General features: G+C 34.6%; 2 protein-coding genes across 2 annotated transcripts; both read right to left on the bottom strand.

Moving 5' to 3' along the window:
- Window positions 1-1,606: 1,606 nt before the first annotated feature.
- Window positions 1,607-2,149, bottom strand: LOC145004248 (uncharacterized). The gene has a single exon (XM_078963144.1). The coding sequence runs from the start codon at window positions 2,147-2,149 to the stop codon at window positions 1,607-1,609; it is 543 nt and encodes a 180-aa protein (XP_078819270.1).
- Window positions 2,150-5,922: 3,773 nt separating this feature from the next.
- LOC145030350 (homeobox-leucine zipper protein ATHB-15-like) lies at window positions 5,923-12,078 on the bottom strand. The gene is made up of 17 exons (XM_078978729.1): window positions 11,319-12,078; window positions 11,066-11,225; window positions 10,880-10,980; window positions 10,685-10,775; window positions 10,481-10,576; window positions 10,291-10,404; window positions 10,083-10,166; window positions 9,831-9,986; window positions 8,668-8,742; window positions 8,296-8,595; window positions 8,021-8,206; window positions 7,812-7,892; window positions 7,177-7,311; window positions 6,779-7,095; window positions 6,599-6,704; window positions 6,311-6,460; window positions 5,923-6,225 (listed from the first exon to the last, which is right to left on the bottom strand). The coding sequence occupies exons 1-17, from the start codon at window positions 11,528-11,530 to the stop codon at window positions 6,079-6,081; spliced, it is 2,511 nt and encodes an 836-aa protein (XP_078834855.1). The 5' UTR covers window positions 11,531-12,078; the 3' UTR covers window positions 5,923-6,078.
- Between the last annotated feature and the right edge of the window lie 11,429 nt (window positions 12,079-23,507).

Genomic DNA, 23,507 nt, shown 5'->3' with positions numbered 1-23,507 from the left:
TATGTTTTGTCTGTTCAAGAAAACCCAACGAACTTAACCTTTTGTCTAAAAAAGCCCAACTAATTTACACTTTTGTTCACTTCTCATTTAGGGTCAACCGGCTAATGAAAGTCAACGAATGACATGGCTTATGACATGTAATTAAATATCAAAAAATGGTTTGTAAAACCAACGAAGTTTCAAAACCGTTGAAAAAACTCCAAGCATGTTTTGTTTGTTGAAAAAAACCCAACAAACTTACGCTTTTGTTAAATTCTCATTAGAGGTAACCATATTCATTAGGTATACAACTAGTTGGAAAATGACATGGCATTATATTTAATGATATGGAATAAACAGATTAGAATTGCCTTTTATATATCGATTTAGGGCTTGGAGAAGGGAAAAACGAACGGTGTCTGTGTTCAATCTCTTGTAATAGCTACTTCTTATTCTTCCTCTCAATCGTTGATGTCCAACTCAAGATCTACAAAGAATATATTAGATGATGGAAACCCTTGTGGATGTGGACATTTAGAACATAGGATCATCCAGAGAAAAAAATCCAGGGCTTATTCGAACAAAGTTCAGTGCTTGTTCGAACAGATGGGTAAGTGTAATTGAAAGTTTTATCATGTCCATATTCTTTCTATTTGTTTGGTTTCTTTCAAAAACAAAAACTTATTAAAATGGACATGATAAAGCTTTCAATTACACTTACCCATCTGTTCGAACAAGCCCTAAACATTATCTCTTAATGATCCTCCATTCTAGATGTCCAAATCCAAGAAGGGCATCTACATCCACAAGAGTTTGCATCATCAAATATCTTCTTTGTAGATCTTGAGTTGGACATCAACGATTAAGAGGAAGAAGAAGTAGTTATTACAAGAGATCGAACACAGACATCGTTCGTTTTTCTCTTCTCCAAGCCCTATATATATATATATATATATATATATATATATATATATATATAAAGGATAATTCTAATCTGTTTATTCCATGTCATTAAATATAATATCATGTCATTTTCCAACTAGTTGTATACCTAATGAATCTGGTTGTCTCTAATGAGAATTGAACAAAAACGTAACTTGGTTGGGCTTTTTTCAACAAACAAAACACGATTTGTTTTTTTTGAACGGTTTTGAAATTCCGTTGGTTTTACAAGTCATTTTCCAATATTAATTACACGTCATAAGTCATGTCATCTGTTGACTTTTATTAGCCGGTTGATTCTAAATGAGAAGTGTAAATTAGTTGGGTTTTTTAAACAAAATGTTAAATTCGTTTGGTTTTCTTAAACATACAAAAGATACTTGAGATTTTTTGAACGGTTTAAAAATTCATTGGATTTATAATTGATTTTTCTTATGTTTTTATCCGATTTTACGATCTGTATAAATAACTAACACATTAAATATAATTAGTTAATTATGATAACTATTATAAAATAATAATATATTTTCTTTTGAATATATTAATTTGGAATGTTGCAGACACATTATCATACCTTCGACAACTTCTAAATCGTTGAATTGTTGAAATTTATTATAATAATTCGTAATAGTGAAAGAATAAAAGTAGCAGAGAAGAACTAACTAATGACACTTTACACCCTCGGTTAGTTTTGCCGTCTCAAACCGTTATAAAACCTCATTATGAATTTCTCAGCAGCCTCGTCCACTTCAGCATCTTCGTCATCATTACTCACCGGAAACGGTGAGTCTGTTATCCTCAGCTGCTTGACCATATGACTCTTCCTGGATCCCAGCATTGCCGGCGACGCCGTGGTTGTCAGCATATCAAGTGCTTTCAGAAGTTCAGAATCAACGCAAATGTTATCAATGTCGTCTACACAAGGCGACACGTGAGTACTGGGAATCGAAAGGTATTTGTTTTGGTTCTTGAGGGTGGAAAAGAGGGAGACTGAGTTCGGAGGGGTGTTGCTGCAGCTCATGAATTCGTGTTCTCCAGAGGGGAGGTGGTGTAGGTGGTTGTGGGATGTGGGTGAAACCCAGTTGTGGTGGTGGTGGAACAGAAGGTTGTGTAAGGCTTTTCCGGCGATGTTGCCACGCTTGATCACAGCGAAGAATTTAGTCTTGGAAATGCCCTTCTTCAACATGGAGAACATGACACGAATCAAGCTCCATACTTTCTTGGCCATTACCGGTAACTTCTGCTCCATTCTCTCTCTAGGGTTTTGTTGATTAAAATATTTTTAGAGGGAGAAGGAAAGAAGTGTCCGGTTTGTAATGAATAATGATTATGGGTTAAAGGAAAAGGAAGGGAGGAGGGGTATTTAAACTAAAGGCATAAAATTGGTGGGTGGTTTTCTCATTATTTATGTGGCACATAGTAAATGCAAATCTATGGTTTAGATCGGAGTTGAAAATTAAAAAGTTGCAAAGTTGCAAAAACGTCATCTATGAAAATGACTTGTACATAATTGAAGGACATTTAAAAGATACAAGTTAGAATCAAGGAGTAAAATGGATCTTTGAAGTTGGAAAAAACCGACAAAAAAATCAACTAAAAGAAAAGCCTTGAATCAAGAATATCGTGCTTAGAGGTTGTTGTGATTTCATTTTAAAACTACTTTTTAACTTTGTTGGATTTTTGAAAAATCGGAAAAAAAAATGTTTGGCAAAAAAAATGACATTTAAAACAATTTCTTTTTAACCCTTGAAAAAAAATTAAGAAACAACTTCTTTTTAACCCTTTAAAAAAAATTAAGAAGTTAAAATGTCTAACTTTTCTAAACTTCTTATGAGTCGTTGAGTTCTCAATATTATCTTAAAATAACTTTAAGCTATAACAAACATTTTTTTTTAAAACAGTTTATTAACTTTTCTTCGTCATAAAAACTAATCCAAATACATTTTTTAAAACTTCTTTTTCTACTGCCACAAGTTAATAACTCATTTTGTTTAAAATTCCTTTTGAGGAATAAAATAAAATCCCACACACCCTCTTAAAAGATCTAGAATTGAGAATAAGTAAAACATTATTATTACCTATAACAAGTTAACGGTTTCAACAAATTGTAATTGAGATCTTTGTTGTCGGTTTATCACTGCATTTTAATATTTCTAGTTCAAAATATATTAATTTAGAGATAACCTAATAAAAACTCGAACATATTATCTTTTAATATATAAAAAAATATTATGTTATTATTTTATAGAATAAAGCAATTTTATTTCTAGTTATGCCTAAAATAATGTTTTATATAACCGATAAACCTTTGACAATCGGTTAGCTACCGTTTGTGGCTTTATAAATAAATAAATAACTCAACCTATTATTCTACAATGGACGGAAAAATCATATGTTATTAATTGGTTTCGTCCAATAAAACCATTATTTTATGATTTTGTGCAATAAGACATTTATTTGCCTTTTTATGTCCTTTATTGTTCTCTTTAGAAATTATAATTGGTAAAAAAAAATTATTGATTCCACTACTGTAATTGTTATAAATAATACAAAGTAACTCTAACACAACTTGATCGTTGACAAAGCTATTGGAAAATATTTTTGTATGACCGTTATTGAAATAAGATGAAATGCTTTTAAAAGTCTAATAGATTTCAGACATTCGAATTCCAATCTCAAAAATATGCAAAATACGCAAAGTTTCATGAAATGCAGCAACAACAACAACAACAATAATAATAATAATAATAATAAAAACGCCAAGTATAAAGATATTGTCGAATCTTGTATCATGTTCGAGTCAAGATTAAGCAAATATGGTATTCAGCTGGGACGATAAATAAAATAATGACACTTGGATGGACAAGAATTTAAACCTACACTAGGTTTCAAATTTGATATCGTCACAATAGTTAATTGCGGATGCATTTTAAAAGAATTTAAACCTAAACTAGGTCAAAATAACTCGAGTTTGTCGTTCGGTTTTGTTAGTTCGAACAAATTTCACAATACACGATCATGGAGGTAAATGTTCTTCATGTTTCGTAATAAAAATACAGTTTGCCATCTTTTCTAAACTATATTGAATTATAAAAATCAGACGAAATTATTGGTTAATAAAAACATGGAATGCCAGCATATTAATATATTGTTTCTTACTTTACTTAGCAAAGGAGGTTTGCCACCATGCATGCATGATTTTGTAGGTAGAAATTTTCACGTATGGGTATATAACTATATATAGTAATTACTTATGTGCAAAATTATTGGAACTCGTTTTGCTTGATGGGATCATGACTTCATGAAACATCATATACACCAATCACTTTAATTCCACATTATAGTATCCATAATGTTGAATTTAATGGGAGAATTGAATAAGATGGCAAGTCTATTTGTTATTTAATGGATTAAACTCTATCATAATGAGATGGCACACATTAGCATTCAAAGGATTTGAAGTTTAATTACTAATGAACTCTTCAAATGATCCACAAATTCCATCGTGAAATTGTGGATTTGTTGACCAATTTTACAGTGGTCGTACTTAACGACTTTTACTTTGCATGGATTTGTAGACTCTTTGGACATGGTTTCATGGTTTGTTCAGTTATCACTCTGCATGGAATTACTCGGTGTTATAAAACTCGCTGAGTTTGCCGATTACTCAGCCGAGTGTCCCCTACTCGGACCATTATCGAGGCGAGTTACAGAATCTGAGTTCTCTTCGATTCGCTCCTTACTGAAGTGAGTAGTGTTGTAAAATTGGCCAACTTGGCGATTAATATGTATAATATACTTAATGGTTTGTTATTTAACACACACACACACATGTGATTATTACTACACATCTTAAATTTTCAAGAATTATTCACGAAGTAAGACCATTGTGTGTTTTTCAGTTTTTGTATACTCACACACACACACACACACACACACACACACACACATATATATATATATATATATATATATATATATATATATATATATATATAATTTGGTTATATATTTCAATCAACTTATGATTTTGACATATATAATTTCCCTAAAAATATTTCTACATTAAAAAGTACTTCTCGAATATTCCTGAGTAGTCGCTACTCGGCGGTAACAAGTACCGAGTAGAAGTTCCACAACATTTGACTTACTTGGAATAGATTCGACTCATCCTTATTCATATTTCGCTACAGACCATACAATGCATATTTGGTCCTATATTATCATGACATTCTCCTTACGACTTCATCCACAACCTTCCTCATGGTTATTATTACCATTCTCAAGATCGACCTTGATGTTCTTAGTAATTTTGTTGGTATCAGTGTCACTCCTGATTGACCTTACATGTTCTAGAGTCAATGTATGTAAGCTATTGAGACTCTTGTGTGGGCCAATATACCCAACTACAAGCCTGCTCGCACCCTGGCCAACACACTTGCTAAGATCAACAATTCATGTGTCCTAGTTGTAAACTTAATATAGTCGAATGATTCAGCACCTTACATTCACTCGACCAAACCTATCCCATGATGTCTAGTAGATGTGTATTTACATGTATGACCCATAAAAGCTCTGTTTTACGATGTTCAAGTGTATTCACTGATACTTATGTGTCGCCATTGGTCGTAACATTAGCATTTATGTATATCCTTGCAGGTTGATTGCTTGCTTTGATGTTGAGTACGACAGTTGTCCGATCGATCAACTTGTGGTTATTGTGTTTTTTCATCTAAAAGGTAATGTTTTGCTCTTCAAAACAGCAAGGTATTATATTTTGCCGATTCCATTCCATTGTCGAAGCTAAGTACCACTGGGTTGCTACTGTAGTTGTCTAAACGTGTTGGCTTTGCAACCTCCTTTGAGAGCTTCACTACACGCCTTCATGTGCCACTAGTGCAGTTATCGAAAGGTGTTTGCTTTGCAACATCCTTTTAAAAAACGATGTATATCTATATAAAAAAAAGTTTTCGAAAAAAGGCAAGAACAAAACAAGAGGAGTTTTGTAAACCCAAATAAATAGCATAGCTACAAATAAAAACACAAAATCCGTACAATGTGATACATAAGCACTAGTTACCTTCAAAACATTTCAAAAGACAATAATCCACCAGTCTGACAAACTGTCAAGAGTTTTTAACCAAAACACCTACAACGTTAAATAAACGACCAATTAATGAACTTAAAGCAAATGCAGTGAGCGCTTTCTTCTTCATTCAACACTTTCCATGCCACCGCTCTCTCATAAGAAACCGGTCTCCCCATGCTTGATGAACACACGCCCCCTTGAAGACACGCAAACCCCTGCCACCAAACACAAAAAAAAACTTACTCACATATATCCAACTCTAGCATTGTACTTTCACTAGTCACCTAAAAAAGTATAAACCTGTTGCATTATCTGTGCAAACTCCGCAAAAAGACCTTTTCGCCCATGCTCATCAAGAACTTTTTCCAAACTGATGTCTTGAAGTGCAACTAGTGTTGTCTCGAGCATATCGAATCCCGCTTGGTTTGCAAATGTGAATACAGGCATTGCCTGGACAAGAATTCCTATTAGTAATGAGCTTGAATGATTCGGGATCAACTTTCTTAATGATTAAACCATTATAATTTTTTTTACCATTTAAAAGCAAAAGCTATAAATTTTCTTGCTCAACTACCATACAAAACAGACCTTAAGAGAGCAGCACATGATGGCATCCGGGTGGTTCCAGAGTGATTTCAGGATGTATTCGCTTCCTTCACCTACACACTTAAGAAGCTCCACACCCAAATAGCAACTACAAACAAAATTCAAAAACAATAAAATCAAAGTAAAAAAAGAAGGGTAAAATCGACTTTTCACACAGCACACCTGTAGCTACGGCAAATCCATCGAGCTAGAACATGTGCTTCAGGGGCGCCAAACTGAAGCCCAACATTGGGGCCCATATTAGGAGATAGGGCTGACGCGACCCTTTGAACCGATGATATAATGCCGCGAACATATTGGCGCGCAATTGCCGCCACGTTTTCTTGCATGTGGCTTTCGAATGCGAATTCAAACGCCATTGTCATCAGGGATCTTGAATTGCCACTAGCAATGTTACGATCATTTGAAATTTTAGGCCCGGATCCTCTGATTTCGAGAGCAGAAGCAAGATCGAGGGTACGATTGGGAGTGGAAGTGTCCTGTGTGTTTTGAAGCCGGAATTTATTTTAAAAAATAATGGAAATAACCCCAAAAGTGATATCGATATCGACTCTTCTAACCTTGATTGGATCGAGAGGAATGATACGAAAACCAGAGGGTAAAAGAGGCGCATCGTCAGCAAAAGAAGCGTCTATTGGAGCAAATATGAGTTCCGCACTCATGCCAACTGCATTCTCATCCATTCCATTGCATAACTATAATAGATAGTAAGTAATTACAATAAGATCGCATTGTTAGGTCATTGTACTTTTTGTTAAAAAGAATCTTATTAGGACATTATACTTTAAAGAATCAACCAAATTAAAGCATTGCAAATTGCTTTGTATTTGAATGACCATGGCTAAAATTGAGTAAATTTTTGGATGTTAGTACAATGTTGTAATAATAAGATATGAAAATAGAATGCTATAATAAACAATGTACATTGCTATTTTTTCCCTTTTATCAATTTAGTCATTGAAGTATTATTATAAAAATGATTTAAAAAATATGTTAATGCTTTTTTGTATTTCAACCTTTTTCTAGGTAAAAGCAAAAAAAGACCGTTTAAAATTCAGAAGGTTAAAAAAGTATAAATGTTTGACCACTACAGAAAATAGTCTAGTAACTAAAATTTGATAAAACTGTGATAATGCGTTGTGTTTTTCTGTATTTTGCCCAACGAAAAAAAAAATAGAAAAAATAGAAAACTTACTTGTAGGAGAAACATGTCTCTCGGCATTAAAGCATCTTCAGGACAATGCCCAATTCCCTCCATCTTAATAACCTCCAACAACTACAAAACACAAAGAAAGACTAGTAAATAATAATCAAACAAACACTAGTACACTACAACATAACATTGTAAAATTACAAAATTTACCAAACATAAACTAATAATTATAAAACAAAAACTCAACTCACCTCTTCATGCTCAATCGTGTGAGCAAGTGGAAGAATCACCTGACCCCCAAAATTACCAACCCGGGACCCAGCAAAACTACACGGACCGAGTTTAACTGATGCAGCCGAGTAAGCATCAAAATTGTTATCTGCCCATTCCGATCTGTGCTCTCTCAAAAACCTAAGTAGAAGAGCTGGTGGAACATTCTAGAAACATATAAAAAAATCTTATCATCAATAAAACAAAAAAAAGGTCAAACCACACCACAACCACTCCAAATTTGTTGGTATCTAACCTGTAAAAGCATTGATGCCTTTGCACACAAGACAGAATTTGTAACGGGTGGGTATCCGTTTGCAAAAGGTAGATTTAATCCCATAAGTTTTTCGGGTGAAGAATTGACTTGAATGGTGACATCATCGACCCCATCATTAGCAATTAATGACCAGCCTTCATCTGTAAACCCGTTTAGAGCTTCATTGAAACCTCTGCTTAACCTCTGGCTAAGTGCCCTTAATGCTGCCGGTCGTCTGCCCCAGTTAGAGGCACCCGATTGTGAAACTTCAAGAGATATTTGCCTTAGCTGGCGTAATGCCTATTCAAGCACAAAATTTTAATTTCTTGAAATTGTATTATTAAAAAGTTTAATGTGTTTAGTGTTGTTTACCATCATTGTTGTTTTTTGAGCAAGCACGGTTGAAGATTCGTATAATGGACGCAAGACTTCGGGTACACTCCACGCCTACGTAGCAAAAACAATGATACAAGTTTTGGTTAAATGCAAGAAATAGCATTGTACTTTCGGAAATATATATATATATATATATATATATATATATATATATATATATATATATTAAAACATTGTGTGTTAAATTTGTTTTTTATTAGAGCATTGTACTTTGAAAAATCTACCAACTTATATGGAAATAAGTAAATCAATACCTTCTAAACTGTTCGCCCCATTAGCTATAATAGGTAGGTTTTTCAAAGTACAATACTCGAATAGAAAGTAACTAAAAAATAAAATTACGTAATAAGAAAAAAGCGAAGCACAATCTATAATACAAAAATTAAATAATAATAATAATAATATAAATAATAATAAATAATATATATACATTACTATTTATTGCATTTAGCTCATGTATTTCAAAAATGTAATTGTTAACCAATTATTTTCATTATTTTTATTTTCTTGCAGTTAGCCCATGCTATAACTAAACCATTTTAAACATGATATTACAAATAAATTAATTAATTAGTTACATATTTTAACATTACAATTATCATTTAATATTTTTTGTTAGTTGAATGATTTCTTTTACTTTTTAAATTCAATGCTGTGTGGATTAAATATGTTAATTAAAGAAGCCATTTCCCTTTATTAAAACATTTAATATGTAAAACAAAAAAAAAAAAAAAAACACACACACACACACCCACATAGGAAGAAGAGATTTTAAAACAAAAGTGAAGTATTGTCGACATCGATTGATAGTAAACCAAAAAATAAAAACGCAATTGTAATGCACAATAATTATACATACATTTAGTTAAAATAACAATTGTATGTTCATAATAATATGAACTAAATGTAAGAAAAAGTAATGTACTAAATTTTTATCTAATTTTTTACAACATTAAATTAGCTTTAACTAGAGCCTTGTACTTTAAAAAAGTACACCCATTCTTGCATTGGGTAACCCATTGCCATAATTGAGTAGATTTTTCATGGTGCAATGCCCTACTAAGAAACAAACTGAAACTACAATTCTATAATTAAAAAATATAAAAAGTACATTACTATATTTTTGCAATTATATTTACCTCTAAATTCATATGATCAACAATGTGAATGATGGAACCACCACCTTCACATGGTCTAATGAGGTACCCGCTAGCCAGCATTTCGGCTCGCACAAAATTTGGGACTGACGGTATGCTCGGACCATTTTGCGTGTTATTTAGCGATCTTTCACAAATCTAAACACACATATATAGACCAAATAAATGCTCACAATATGAGTATAAAAAATAACACAAAATTAAATAAACAATAAATTAAAATTAATCACCCACCACTAAACTGCCATCTTCTGTAACAGAAGTATAGCGCAACAACAAGAAGTCACGAGCCGTAGCCAAAGTTGTAGGAGCATAAAGCTAAAACAAAACATCAATTAGGATAATTATAAAATTGACACTAAATCGTATTCTTTTTTTTTAAAAAAGACACATGATTTTTTGGGATAATTAACCAAAACGACCGGTAAAAGAAAAGTGTTACCTGCATGTATAAAAGCTCGATGGTTCCACCATTAGCGGTTGGTAGCACATTGAGAGTATCAACAGCTCGGCAATCACGATACCATGAGGGGCGATCCTTGAGGATTTCCACAACCTTAACACACAATTACAATTGTCACGTTTTTGGTCAATGAAAACAAATTACAAAATTACAAAATGACTTAACTAACCCTTGATGGCTCGAGAGCAACCAAGCCACACGCTCGTGCTGCCACGCCAGTGCAACCATGAGAAATAGCAACGATTCCAATGGAATCCGGACCAGGCTATATCAATAGTAAAAGAAATATCACTCACTATATATATATATATATATATATATATATATATATATATAGGTTTATTGACATTTTAATGTTTGTAACTAGGGGTACCTTCATTCCGGGCATCTGGACCCACTCAATTGCGGTTCCAGTTGCCTTCGAAAGAAACTCTGTTAAAGTTTCTTCTGCAATGGACAAAAGTCTGCATAACATAAACATATTAATATCAAAAACATTTAAAATTAATGATTCGTTAAATAAAAAATATATATAAAGTTATAAATTATGAAATTTATCAAAACGCACCCTGCAGGACTAGCATCCCGTGGTGGGTGCTTGGGGGTCAATCGGTGTTGACCATTAGTCACAACCGATTCACAACTAGTGTCTTTAGTAGCAAGTGTAGTCTGCAAATATCAAAATTCAACAGATTATAAATTATTCACGATAACAACAAAAACAAGGAACAAAAAGTAAAATATAAGTTCTAACATTTTGAGTGTGCTGACGGAAGCAGCCATTCTCATACACAAGGTGTGACACTTGTTTCTGCAATCTATCATTCTCTTCCATTAAAAGCTTGTTCATGGCAGACAGCTTTCGATTCACAGTTTGAAGGCGTGAAGCTTCTTTCCTTTGTTTTTCCCTACATCTAAAACACGAAAACCCATAAATCGTTAAAGCAAAATGGCACCAAGAAACGAAAGTGGTGCAATTTTCTAGATTGTGAATGTGTAGCGTTTACCTTCGATTCTGGAACCAAACTTTGATTTGTTTGGGTTCGATGTTAGAGAGAATCGGGCATTCACGAATGAGTTGCTGACGACGAAGAGAACTCGGTTTTGGACATTCATGGTAGAGTCGTTCGAGTGCTTCAACCTGCTCCGGTGTGTAGCGAACATATTTTCCGTTATCCATCATCGCTCCATTACCATCCTTGCAGGACATCGACATCATCACTCGCACTTGATAATTTCAACTAAACAAAAATCGCAAGCTTTTTTCACTTAGAACAAGTCAAAATAATAACTTAAAACCCTTTCGTTGTGATGGACTACGTTCACAGGATCAATAAAAAGTATTTCGCTTAACCCTTCTTCTTTTTCTTCGCAATCACACCCTTTTCTGAGCTTTTGATTCTGATGCTTTCAAACCCGAAAGAACAAACTAAACACACAACGATCTGCATCGCTCTCTAGCTAGCTCTGATCGTCCCTAACCTCTGAAACATGTTGATTTCTTGAATATTTTACTTGCTAAGCATATGAACACGTGAAGATTTCATTTTCTACGGCAAAAATGATGAGGGTATGGGAGTAAATGGAAGATCTTTGGGGAAAGAGATTCTTTGAAAGGGAATTTTCAGGAGTTTTTAAGAAACCCTAGTCTGAAAAGAGGAAAGTGAAGTGGGGTAAACTAAAAAGATAGACTGTTTGGATTTGTTGTTACTTCATTTGCTGTCTGGCTGCTTTAGCTGTTGTCCGTCTACTGTATCAATCTTGATTTCAAGAATATATTTTTTGAATCTCTTTGCGTCTTTTGCCATACCACCCACCCCACCTCCCATGCTTCCCTCCATCCCTATTGTAGATAGCCCAAAAATTATCCTTTAATTACAAACTTGCCATTTGGGTAGTGAAAAAGCAATTGACGTGGATGGCAGATGATGTAAATGTAGGAAGAAAGAAGGGGGGAAGATGAGGATCAGAAATAGGTTCATGAAAACGGGAGAGAGAGGGAGGGCAGAGGTTCCGTGGGACAAAGAAGACATCATGATTGATAATTTTGCATGCGGCCTTGATTCTACCTCTTTTTGTGTTTTTCTTTTTAATTTTTGAAACCTTTTTATCTGTCTTTTATTAATATTATATTCAATTTAAACTTTTAAAGATTTTATTTTTTTTTATTTAGCGTAAGTTATTAGGTTAAAAATGACAAACCTGTCAAATTGATCGGGTCCAAAAAGTTTTCAATTTGTATGGAAGGTTTAAAATTAAGAATTTTTTTTTTTTGTTTTGGTCCATGAAATTTTGAAATGATTATTTTGCCCTTGTTATTTATTTTTCACATTTTCTTTATTTGTTTTAATTGTTTTGTAATTAAAAAAAAATCAGAGGACGGCCCCACCCACTCTCTCTCTCTCTCTCTCTTCTCTCTCTCTCTCTCTCTCTCTCTCTCTCTCTCTCTCTCTCTCTCTCTCTCTCTCTCTCTCTCTCTCTCTCTCTCTCTCTCCTGGAAGCCTTTCTCACAGATCTCTGAGTCCATGTTCTTTAAAACCCTATCAACCATGATATAAACCCTAACTTAGTGTATAGAAACACGAATCGCGATTGGTGTCTCCGGTCTCCTTCTCAACCTTATCTATTTAGATTCACCATGAACTGTCGCAATGAACCTAAATGATGTTCCAAGGCTTTCACCAGAAGATATCGCCGGAATGATAGGTCGGACAACTGTGAAATATGATTTTGTAGATAGAGAATGGATCGGAAAACCCGATATAATGATAGAACATTATACAGAAGACGAATGGAGATCGTTAAGGAATCAAACTCCCATAGGGTCTGATCAAAACCATCCTTCCTACCCCTTCTAGTTAAACCCCTTTTCGACTAATGCATCCCTCTTCTTTGTTCATTTTTTGTATCTATCTCTTTTCATCTCGATTTAATTATTTGACGGGTCTGATGGATGCTTATGGTTGAAATGGTGGATTTGTATCTTTGTTACAAGTTTTCTGGTCTAGAAATGGTGAAGAAGACTAGGTGGGGAAGAAGACGGAATGGGGCCATTTGAAGACCAGATTGAGTTCAATTCATGTAGGTATAACACATCTAAAAACCGATGGTGGCGATCTCCGAACAAATCTTACATTGCAGAAAGAAAAATAGGCATTGTTATTATCTTCTTTCTCATCTGTAAAGATCGTTCTTGTTGCATCTTTTTATACCCTTAGACCATTCATGGAAATGGTTTAGATTTAAAGTTGAAAGAATGGGGAATTGAATGATATAAGAAGAAAATAATGTGAAAGATTACTCAGTAAAGCTGCAACCCATGAACATAAAGTATGGTGGATGCCCACCAAGTGTTTGATCTTTTGTCTGAATGATCTTTCCCTACTACAACTTGTAGTTCTTAGTTATGTTCATTGATTTTCAGTAATTTTGCTTCATAAATTTATGTTTAAGCCACAATTGGGTATTTAAATTTCTTGAAGCACTTTTGATAAAGTACCTAAATCAAAAACGGGTGGTGGTGCCGTGAGAATGGCTTGAGAGATAGAGAGAGAGAGTGAGAGAGAGAGAGAGGGAGGAAGAGGAGGGAGAGAGAGGGAGAGGGAGAGGTGAGAGAGATAGAGAGAGTGGGGTGGGTCGTCCTCCGATTTTTATTTTCTTTTGCTTTTTTTAATTACAAAACAATGAAAACAAATAAAGAAAATGTGAAAAATAAATAATAAGGGCAAAATAGTCATTTCAAAATTTCAAGGACCAAAACCAAAGAATATTCTTGATTTTGGACCTTCCATGCAAGTTGAAAACTTTTTTGACCCCATCCAAAGTTTTTTGTAAACCACAAGGACCAATTTGGCAGTTTTGTCGTTAAAAACTCATAAAATTTACGGTTGATAATTTTAAATAAAATTAAACTTTTGATTGTATAATAACATAATATCATTAGTTTAGAAAAAATCATGAAATGTGATATTGTATTTTTTTATTAATTTTGTAATTTGTAAGGATTTAATAAGAATGTGAATCCAACCAGTGGCGGAGCTAGATAGGGCGTTGGAGGTACTACAGTACCCCCAAAATTTTATATATATATATATATATATATATATATATATATATATTATTTATAAATATTTTTCATTTTATTGTACCCCAATTAAAAGGATTATAACATGTTTTTTAATATCTGATATTGAGTAACTACATATAATATATATTGACAATATTTGTACCCCCATATGAAAATTCCTGGTTCCGCCACTGAATCCAACTATTTGATAAAAGTCATGAGTTTGTATAATGCAACATATATTTGAGTAAAGAGAAATAAACACAAAAAATCATTGAAATTCAGTTGCTATAAAACAAACAAAACCTTTCAGTAATGTAAGTAACATAAAAAATACAAAACATTATGATACATTAATTAATATGATGGATGAAGTTTATTTACTAAAAGTGACTAAAACATGCTACAAAAAAGTTTGTTATAAATTTCGAAAAACTTATAAACAATTGTGGAAGTTATTATTTGTGAGTATATCATCTTTATCTAAAATTAATGATTTTAATTTCTCTGTTTTGAACTCTAGATAATGTAGCATACAATTGGTCATGTAAAAAAATAGGATCTTTGAGAAACAAACCAACATTGGATAACGATTATCCTTGACTCTTATTAATAATCATTAAAAAACATACAACCAAAGGAAATTGTCTTCTTTGGAATTTAAAGGGAACTTTTTTTCTGATGGACTTAAACACATTCTTTGAATAAAAGTATGGTTTCCAATATTAGTTCCAAATATTATATATGCCTCAATGACATGTTTTCTTAATGATATTGTAATGTCCCAAAATTTAAGACTAAAAATTCTTCTAATTATCAATCCATAACATAATCAGAGTATTACTTCCAAAACATATTTTCATTATCAGAGTAAAACATTCCCAAGCTGTCTAATCTATGGTGTGTGCCATGCGATCACCCCGAGTTCTTCCCTCCGCTACCGGAAGTACCTGAAACCAAAACTGAAAATCGTAAGCACGAAGATTAGTGAGTTCCCCAACCTACCACATACCATGCATAACCACATACTGGGCCACGCCCGCTATTCTGGGCCTCACCCCCTTACCTCGGGCCTCGCCCGCTTCAACGGCTCCGCCGCTCCAGGCCCCACCTGGCTTCGAGCCCCGCTCGGACACAGATCTATTTCACTTAGGCCTCGCCCACTAACATATAATAGCACATAAACATACCACAACACATAAGTTAAACATATACTAATAGATCATGTCCTAAGGCCTCGCCAATCCTAGGCCTCGCCCTCGTCCTGCTACTAATGAGTCATGGAACCCCGTCCACGCTTCTACTAATAGTGAGATACGGGCCCAACCCACACTCACTATTTCCCTAACTTGGGCCTCGCTCCTGCTCTGTTGCTAATGAGATGTGGAACACCATCCACACTCTGCTATTGGTGAGATATGGGACCTCGCCCACACTCACCTCCCTACCAGGCACATATAAGTATCACACAGACAACAAGTATAAACTATCATATAAACCATTCCTTGGGCACCCGTACGCTATCATTAGACCTCGTCCTGAATATCATACTAGCATACTGTGCCTAGGGCTAACCCCCGGGTCTTCTACTCATAACTACATGGGCCGACATTGTGGTCTTAGACCTATTCACACCAAAGGAAACTCACCTACACTTGTTGAACTTGTTGATACCCCTCTGGCTGCTGCCCGACAACTCTCTGAACTGCGGCTCCATAGCTCCCCGAGCTACCAATATTAATATAACACTTAGTCGAACAGTCCTCCAGAAGTCAACTAAGTCAACTCTTGTCAAAGTCAAAGTCCTGGTCAGAGTCAACCTTCCAGGTCAACCCTACTCGCGCGAGTATGCCTACTGACTCGCCGAGTTCATATGCTCAGAGTCCTTCCATTCGTGACTCGACTCGCCGAGTCCACCGATTTCCGAGTCTTGTCCTGTCCAACTCACTGAGTCTCCACTCGAATCACTAATTCGAGTCTTAATTCGAAGGGTTCGGGGTTCCGCGACCTGACTCGCCGAGTCCCAGAACAGACTCGTCGAGTCCAAGGCAAACTTCAACAGACTCGTCGAGTTGTTCATCGAACTCATCGAGTTCCTCCCAATCCTCATACTACTCGCTGAGTCCACTCGAAGGACTCGCCGAGTCTATTCGGTCCTTCATACATTCAGAGGCTTTTGAGTCATGCAGGGACTCCAAACTGTAGATCCACTCTCCCAATGCCCATTCCCCACGTAAAGTTGCAACCTTTACGTGTAGCTAAGGAGATCTAGGCTAAACACACCACAAACTAGGGTTTAAGACAGCTATGCATCACCTACACTCTCAAGGCTGATACTTTATGACTCTATGGGCCAAGACACAACTGGAGCTGAAGGGATTCAGCTTGGGTACGTCCAAACCCGAAATGTATCATACTTGGTCCAGAATCTCATAAAGAGGGACATGAAATGATCCAACAATTAACAAGGCAAGGAAGGAACTTGATTACCAAAATAAGCAGCTAAAGAGATGAATATTCTGGATCTACAACCTTCCTCTTGAACCCTTAACTCCTTCTTCTCCTTCTAGGCTTCAAGAACACTCCAACTCTTCAACAATGGCTCACACACTCAAAGAGAGCACTAGGGTTTCGTGGAATAGCTTATGGACAATGGGGGCTACAAATGAGGCTGATAGAAGGAGAATGAGATGCTTAAATAAGGTACAAGTCCTGAAATTAGGGCTTTCTCAACCCAGACCAGACTCGCCGATTTAGTCTCCCCGACTCGTCTAGTCAATCACTTAAACCGCGACACGGATCACGCTCCGACTCGTCGAGTTCCTCCCTGGACTCGACGAGTTGACCCTTTGACTTAGGGTTTTCTTTCCTTACTTGGCCTTTCTAATTTTGGGTGTTACATATATCACTTGCAATCATGTACCATTACATAAGTCGTTTTTCTGATCAATGTTTCTCAGTAACATTACTGGAACATCAATTTTTAAAATTAATTTATGATTTGGTAGACTCAAAACTTTGAGACCGTTTAATACATCAAGCGAGTATAAATTTGCATCAAAATGTTCATGGACAAATTCGGATTCACATATACTATCTGAACTTAAATATTCAACCTCATCTCCTGGAAATTTCTTAAGCAAACGGTCATTTATTTCCTGAACAACTTCATTATTTGGAGCAGGTATCGCTTTTTCTTGAAAATAACTTGTAGTGTTGTCCTTCTCCAAAGTTAAAGGATATATAAACTTGATCAATGAACCTATAGGATCGTATGGATCATTAATGAGAATATCATTTGGAATAACAATAATCGTTTTGTCTTCGTTTAGACCACCAATTTTTCCTTCTCCTATATCCAATAGCTAATTTGCAAAATCTCTTACTTGTTCTATATCAGATTGATCCCTTCCAACAATTAGCCTCATGTTTTTTTGTTAATTTATAGACTTTTCATTGTTTCTATAAATATGAAGAACTCAAAGAAGCATTAACAATGCTCTATCTACTGCCACCCGGAACAACATGTAGAATTTGTCTAAAATCTCCTCCAAAATCAATGAGGTTTTTCTTAATAAGCTAGTGAGCTCGCTATTTAGATTTATTTTACAAATAGAATCTTCAGTAAGTTCAAATGGAAGCATAAATCGAGAGTGTGTTGTTCTACCACCGGGAAATAATAATAAAGTAATCTCACTTGAAGCAACATTCAAAACAATATGACTATCAGATCTAATTGTTGTAGATATTGTCTTCTATAGAAAAGTTTTATCAGTTCCACCATAACCATAAGAGTAAATTACACGAATGGTCCCTATGGTTTGGGGTAATTTGCGTGTTTGGTTCCTAACTTATTTTTTTAACTCGGAAGGTCCCTATGGTTTGTTTTTGTTACGCGTTTGATCCCTACTGTTTATTTTTGTTACGCGTTTGGTCCCTATCTTATCTAAAAAGACTATTATTTAAAGAGGAAAAAATAATGGGGTAGGTGAGGTAAGGTGAGGGGGTGGGATTAGGGGAGTGTTCATTTAAATAAATTAAAAAAATCAAGGGCATAATAGTCTTTTTAGGTAAGATAGGGACCAAGCGCGTAACAAAAACAAACAGTAGGGACCTTCCGAGTTAAAAAAATAAGTTAGGGACCAAACGCGCAAATCACCCTAAATCATAGGGACCATTAGTGTAATTTACTCTAACCATAAACAAAGAAGACACCTCCTTTATTGTCTCTAACAACAATCATGATATCAAGGAAAATGTTGTGTTGCTCATTTGTTAATGCAAGAAACATAAAATCAAACTTATTCTTTATAATGGGAATGTCGTATTCTAACTCATTTGTGATAAGTTGATTGTTTGAAGAAGAAACTTATCTAACATGCGGGTAAGGCATTGTGAATCCCTATTTTTACGGCCATAAAAGACCGATTTGTTTATGCTTATTGAAAAATTAGAATATCCTTTTTGAAAAATAATATTACGAAATTAGTTCCCAGAAAACATGATAAATATTTTATCAAGGCATTTCCGAATAAATGTATTTTATTTATATTAAAATATTAGGATGTCTTTGTCAATACAGAAACATAAGCATAACAAAATATATAATCCTTACAACAATTAAATTAACGGCCTAATACTCCTTGAATCTCTCAACAGAATGTATCTTTAACATTGCTACTTGTAATACGATAAACTGAATGTGTTAAGTTGGGAAACTTAGTGAGTACATAGGGTTTTCAACCCACAATAATATAATTATTATGTTTAATCATTAAACAATTAACTTAATTTCTAATCCTCATTATCTTCTTTGTTCTTAAGGATCTTCCTTAAGAATCATCTCTTCTTCCTTTATTCATTCCTAAGGATTGTCCAAAGGACAAAGCACAAAGTCCATCGCTGTCAGGGTTTATCTAACAGGCACTAAGTCCATAGTTGTCGATGTTATCTATTAGGCACTAAGTCCATAGTTGTTGATGTTCATCTATAAGGCACTAAGTCTATAGTTGTTAGGGTTTTTAGAGTACATCTGGTGAACACGTCGTTCACAAACACCTACAGGTTGCGAGCCAGCTAGCATTCCACTGGACTATCTATAATAGTTCGTGGTTGTCATTTATACTCTACTAGATGACTGGATCAGCTTTTAAAGTCAAGACTTCTCATCATCTTTCACCCCTCAACATCTATATCATTTTTCATTTCTCATCATTCATATCATCTTTTCATCTACCTATCTTTACCTAATTTATTTTTAGGTATAAAAATACATATACAGTTTAAATCAAGTAAAACATGTATAAATCGTTCATCTCGCATAGATACCAGGAACACAAACAATAAGCACATGCATCACATCACATATTAATATCAAATATTTCATATCTATGTGTAAGATAGAAGTAATTATGCACTACTTCAAGATCTATCAAGTAAGGAACAACCAGGTAGGATCATATCGAAGGTAGGGTCCGTTTGGTATACGAAGTATACTGTTTGGAAATTTCACTTTAAACACCTCACTAAATCTAGCCTAAACATCATCCTTGTAAGTAGATCAATCAGTATAACGGTTTGGAATCACGAATGAATCTTGTTTATAGGTTAATATTAAAGATAATAAACTTAAACATAAGTTATACTTAAAGTATGGTAAGCATAACTCACTTACAGGGGGTTTAGCAAGAAAATGGGCTCTACGTTGGCAGAACTTGTGAGCCGAAAGTTCTTCTTCTCGGGGCCTTCTGGCGCTCCGGGACTCGCTACTAACTCCTAGGTAAGGCTAGAGAAAAGCCTTGGGGCTCTGAGGGTGTTTGGGAGAGATTTTTCGTTGAATAAATGTGAGAAAAAGAGTGAAAATGCCTTCTATTTATAGGCTGCTAGCACCAAGTACGTAGGACATACGTGAAGGGTGCGTTGGGTGTACTGTATGTTACAATGGGCGTACTCATGCCACATTTTGCGATCAGGTGCCAAGCCGTGGGGAAGAAGGTGTGGCCCAGATCTTGCCATGTGTCACTCGCTAGTTAATTCTAAAAATTAATTATCTTTTAAAGTCCATAACTTTCACATACGAGCTCCATTTTGACGTTATTTATATTCACGCGTAGGTAGCAACGTGATATACGACCTTCGTTTAGTCTTCATAGGCTAATTTTGACTTTATTTTTTTAAAGTTATATTTTAACAAGCTTAGACATTTAACGTCCTTTAAACTATTAAAAATTCATAATTTCATCATCCGACGTCCGTTTTCGACTTTCTTTGTATCGCTGAGCTCCTATTGACGAGATCTTCAATTCTCATTTAGATTGTGCCGGCTAATAATCGATCGGTCTAAAATTCGATTTATAGGTTGTGTATTGCTACGTTGAATCTTAGAAAAATCATAAATTCATCAAATAAAGTCAGATTTGGACGTTCTCTATATGCACACTCTTGGTTTAACGTATACTACGACTTTCGTTTAGATTGATAAGACCAACAAGTAGTTTATCAAAAATCTACTTTTTACGATACGTGGAGCCATGTCGGTTGAATCATGAAACTTCGACGGGTCATAACTTATTTGTTATAAGTCAGATTTCAACGTTCTTTATATGTACAGAATCCTTGTGACATATAATATAACTTTGGTTACGATCATTTATTCTAAATAATCTTTTATCAAAAAGTCATTTTTAACGTTTATTATCTCTAAATTGACTAACTCAAATCTTCGGGCATTACAATTATTTCTCCCTTAGGATGATTACGTCCCGTTATCATTAACAAAACAGGTCTTGTATAATGACTTCACACGTTATCTTTTCATCTTAGGTTATAATCGTAACTCTTATGTTCTTTCAAATGAGTATCTAACTCTTGGACTTCTTGACTGCTATCACACCCCCGAACCGGACGGCGGAAACGTCCGAGGGCTCTTGTGCCTTAAATTGAATACCATCACAATGAATATACATGAATCATAATATAAATCATCACCATGCATGAAAATAATACAACTGATATTGTTTACATCCAATACTTTGTCTTAAACATTACAAATTCATAACATAATTGTCTGATAGATATCGTACGCAAAACACGCTGACATTACTTGGTACTTATTCTCCGGTTTACCAATTACATGATAATACAATTTAATTTTGAGAAACGTCAACATATGAAATGTTGGTGAGTTCATAAGCAATGTTGTGAAAAAATGATTTTGTGTAGTTTGTAAAACCCAGAAAATCCGATATTATCTGAAAAGATCATCATTTATAAAAAGTGTGAAGATCCATAATTATATGCTTGGTGATTTTTAAAATGTGTATAATGTTGAACTTTAGTGTTAATCGCACAAGTAAAGATGTTGAACTTCCCAGGAAAACCCGATGTTTTTCCAATACATAAAATACAGTGATTCTTAATTGTTATACCGTCACGACGAATGATTTTGATTTCTCGGGTGGCACTGGATTAATTTGGGTTGTGAGTTGTTATATTCACGCATTAGGAAATGACTAGTATATAACTACAGTTTTCGAACGATCCTTAATGGCGTTGCCCGTTACTACTCACTTAATCCACGACCCTGGTTACTCTTGAATTACGTCCAGAATCTGTTTACCTTGATCACTCGTAAGCCTAACAAACGAGGAAAAGGGGAGTACGAAGTCCCGTTATTTCCTTGAGTTATTTTAGGCTGTCAGGAATGTGAAAGGCACGTTGGCCCAACTCGCATTTGATTTCTTAACCTCACTAGCAATACTAGTGGGCCTCTAGGGCCCAATAGCACATCATAGCCATTAAAAGTCCTTTTACGTGAAATCGGGTCATAGGAGGCCCAATACATAAGCATATTCCCTTTGGGCCCAAAGATCATGTTAATGGGCTAGTAAGGCCCAACAAGCATGATTTGAAACTTCCAAGCCCGAAGTTTTTAAATTTGCTCATCATGGTTATCGCATATTTATTTAGATGGTTTTGTTCCACGCTTGTTGTTTTGTATTGATTCGAGACCGAATCACTTCGTTTGTAACGATATTTGTTGTTGAAATTGTATTTGCTTTTCGTATCGTCAGTAGTTTGTGGGTTTTGTATTTTGTATTAATGAATTAATTTTTTTAAGAGTGGGTTTTGACCCTTTCATTACACTTCATTTATAAAAATAACACTTTTGGTCCTTTTATATAAAAGAATTTAATTTTAAGTCCTTAAAACATTCTCTTGACACTTTTGTATCATTTATTTGATGAAAACACAGTTTTAACCCAAAATTTATTTTGATGACAGCTTCATCCCTCCCAGAAAGATGATTCTCGGTTAGAACCCCGTTTTTCACAACTTTTACAGTTTTGGCCCAAAATTCTAAAAACTTTACATTTTTGGTCCTTTTTGATAGTAAAAGCATTTTTGACTCTTAAAATGACTTTGTTATACTATTTACCCCCTGTTTTATCGAAAATTTCATTTCAACCCCTAAAGTTTGTCATTTTTCGCATTTTTGAGGCTTATTGGGCCGAAAAGCCCATAATTAGCCCACTAAGCTAAAAATTTACCTTTTAAGTCCCTTGAAAGTTTTAGTATTCAGAAAAATGATTATAGAAACTGTTTTGACACTTTTGACCCTCAAGAAACCGTGACTTATCGATTTGTAAACCAAGTTTTGTATTTTGACAATTTAAAACCCTAAAATGGGTTTTATGTTAGAATATGTTCATCATAACATTATAAGCTATCATTCATAACTTGTTTGGTGTAGAATAGCTTAGATTATGTTTGTTTCCTTTCTCATGCCTTAAATCTCGGGTTTTCACCCCTTTTGTTAACATATTCATCACAAAAACATATGTAATCACACTCATACATGCATAAAATCACACATAGCATACACATACACATAGATCTACACATTTTCTTGTATTCTCCCCCATAAAACTCATGAAAACCGAAAAAAAGGGGTATGAAACTCACCTTTGCTTGTTGATTTCTATTTGAAGAAGAAAGGGAAGAAGTTTGATGTTATTTTCGGCCCTATAAGGCTTCTTGAGAAGACTTTGGCTTAGATGGTTTCTAAGAAGCATTATTATGAACTTTCATGAGTTAGAAGGAGATTTATAATAATTTCAAGAAGCTAAAC

This window comes from Lactuca saligna, chromosome 1 (genome assembly GCF_052625555.1).
Source record: "Lactuca saligna cultivar CGN05327 chromosome 1, ASM5262555v1, whole genome shotgun sequence".
NCBI lineage: Eukaryota > Viridiplantae > Streptophyta > Magnoliopsida > Asterales > Asteraceae > Lactuca > Lactuca saligna.
The sequence above is the reverse complement of the archived record's forward strand: the minus strand, read 5'-3'. Positions and strand labels throughout refer to the sequence as shown.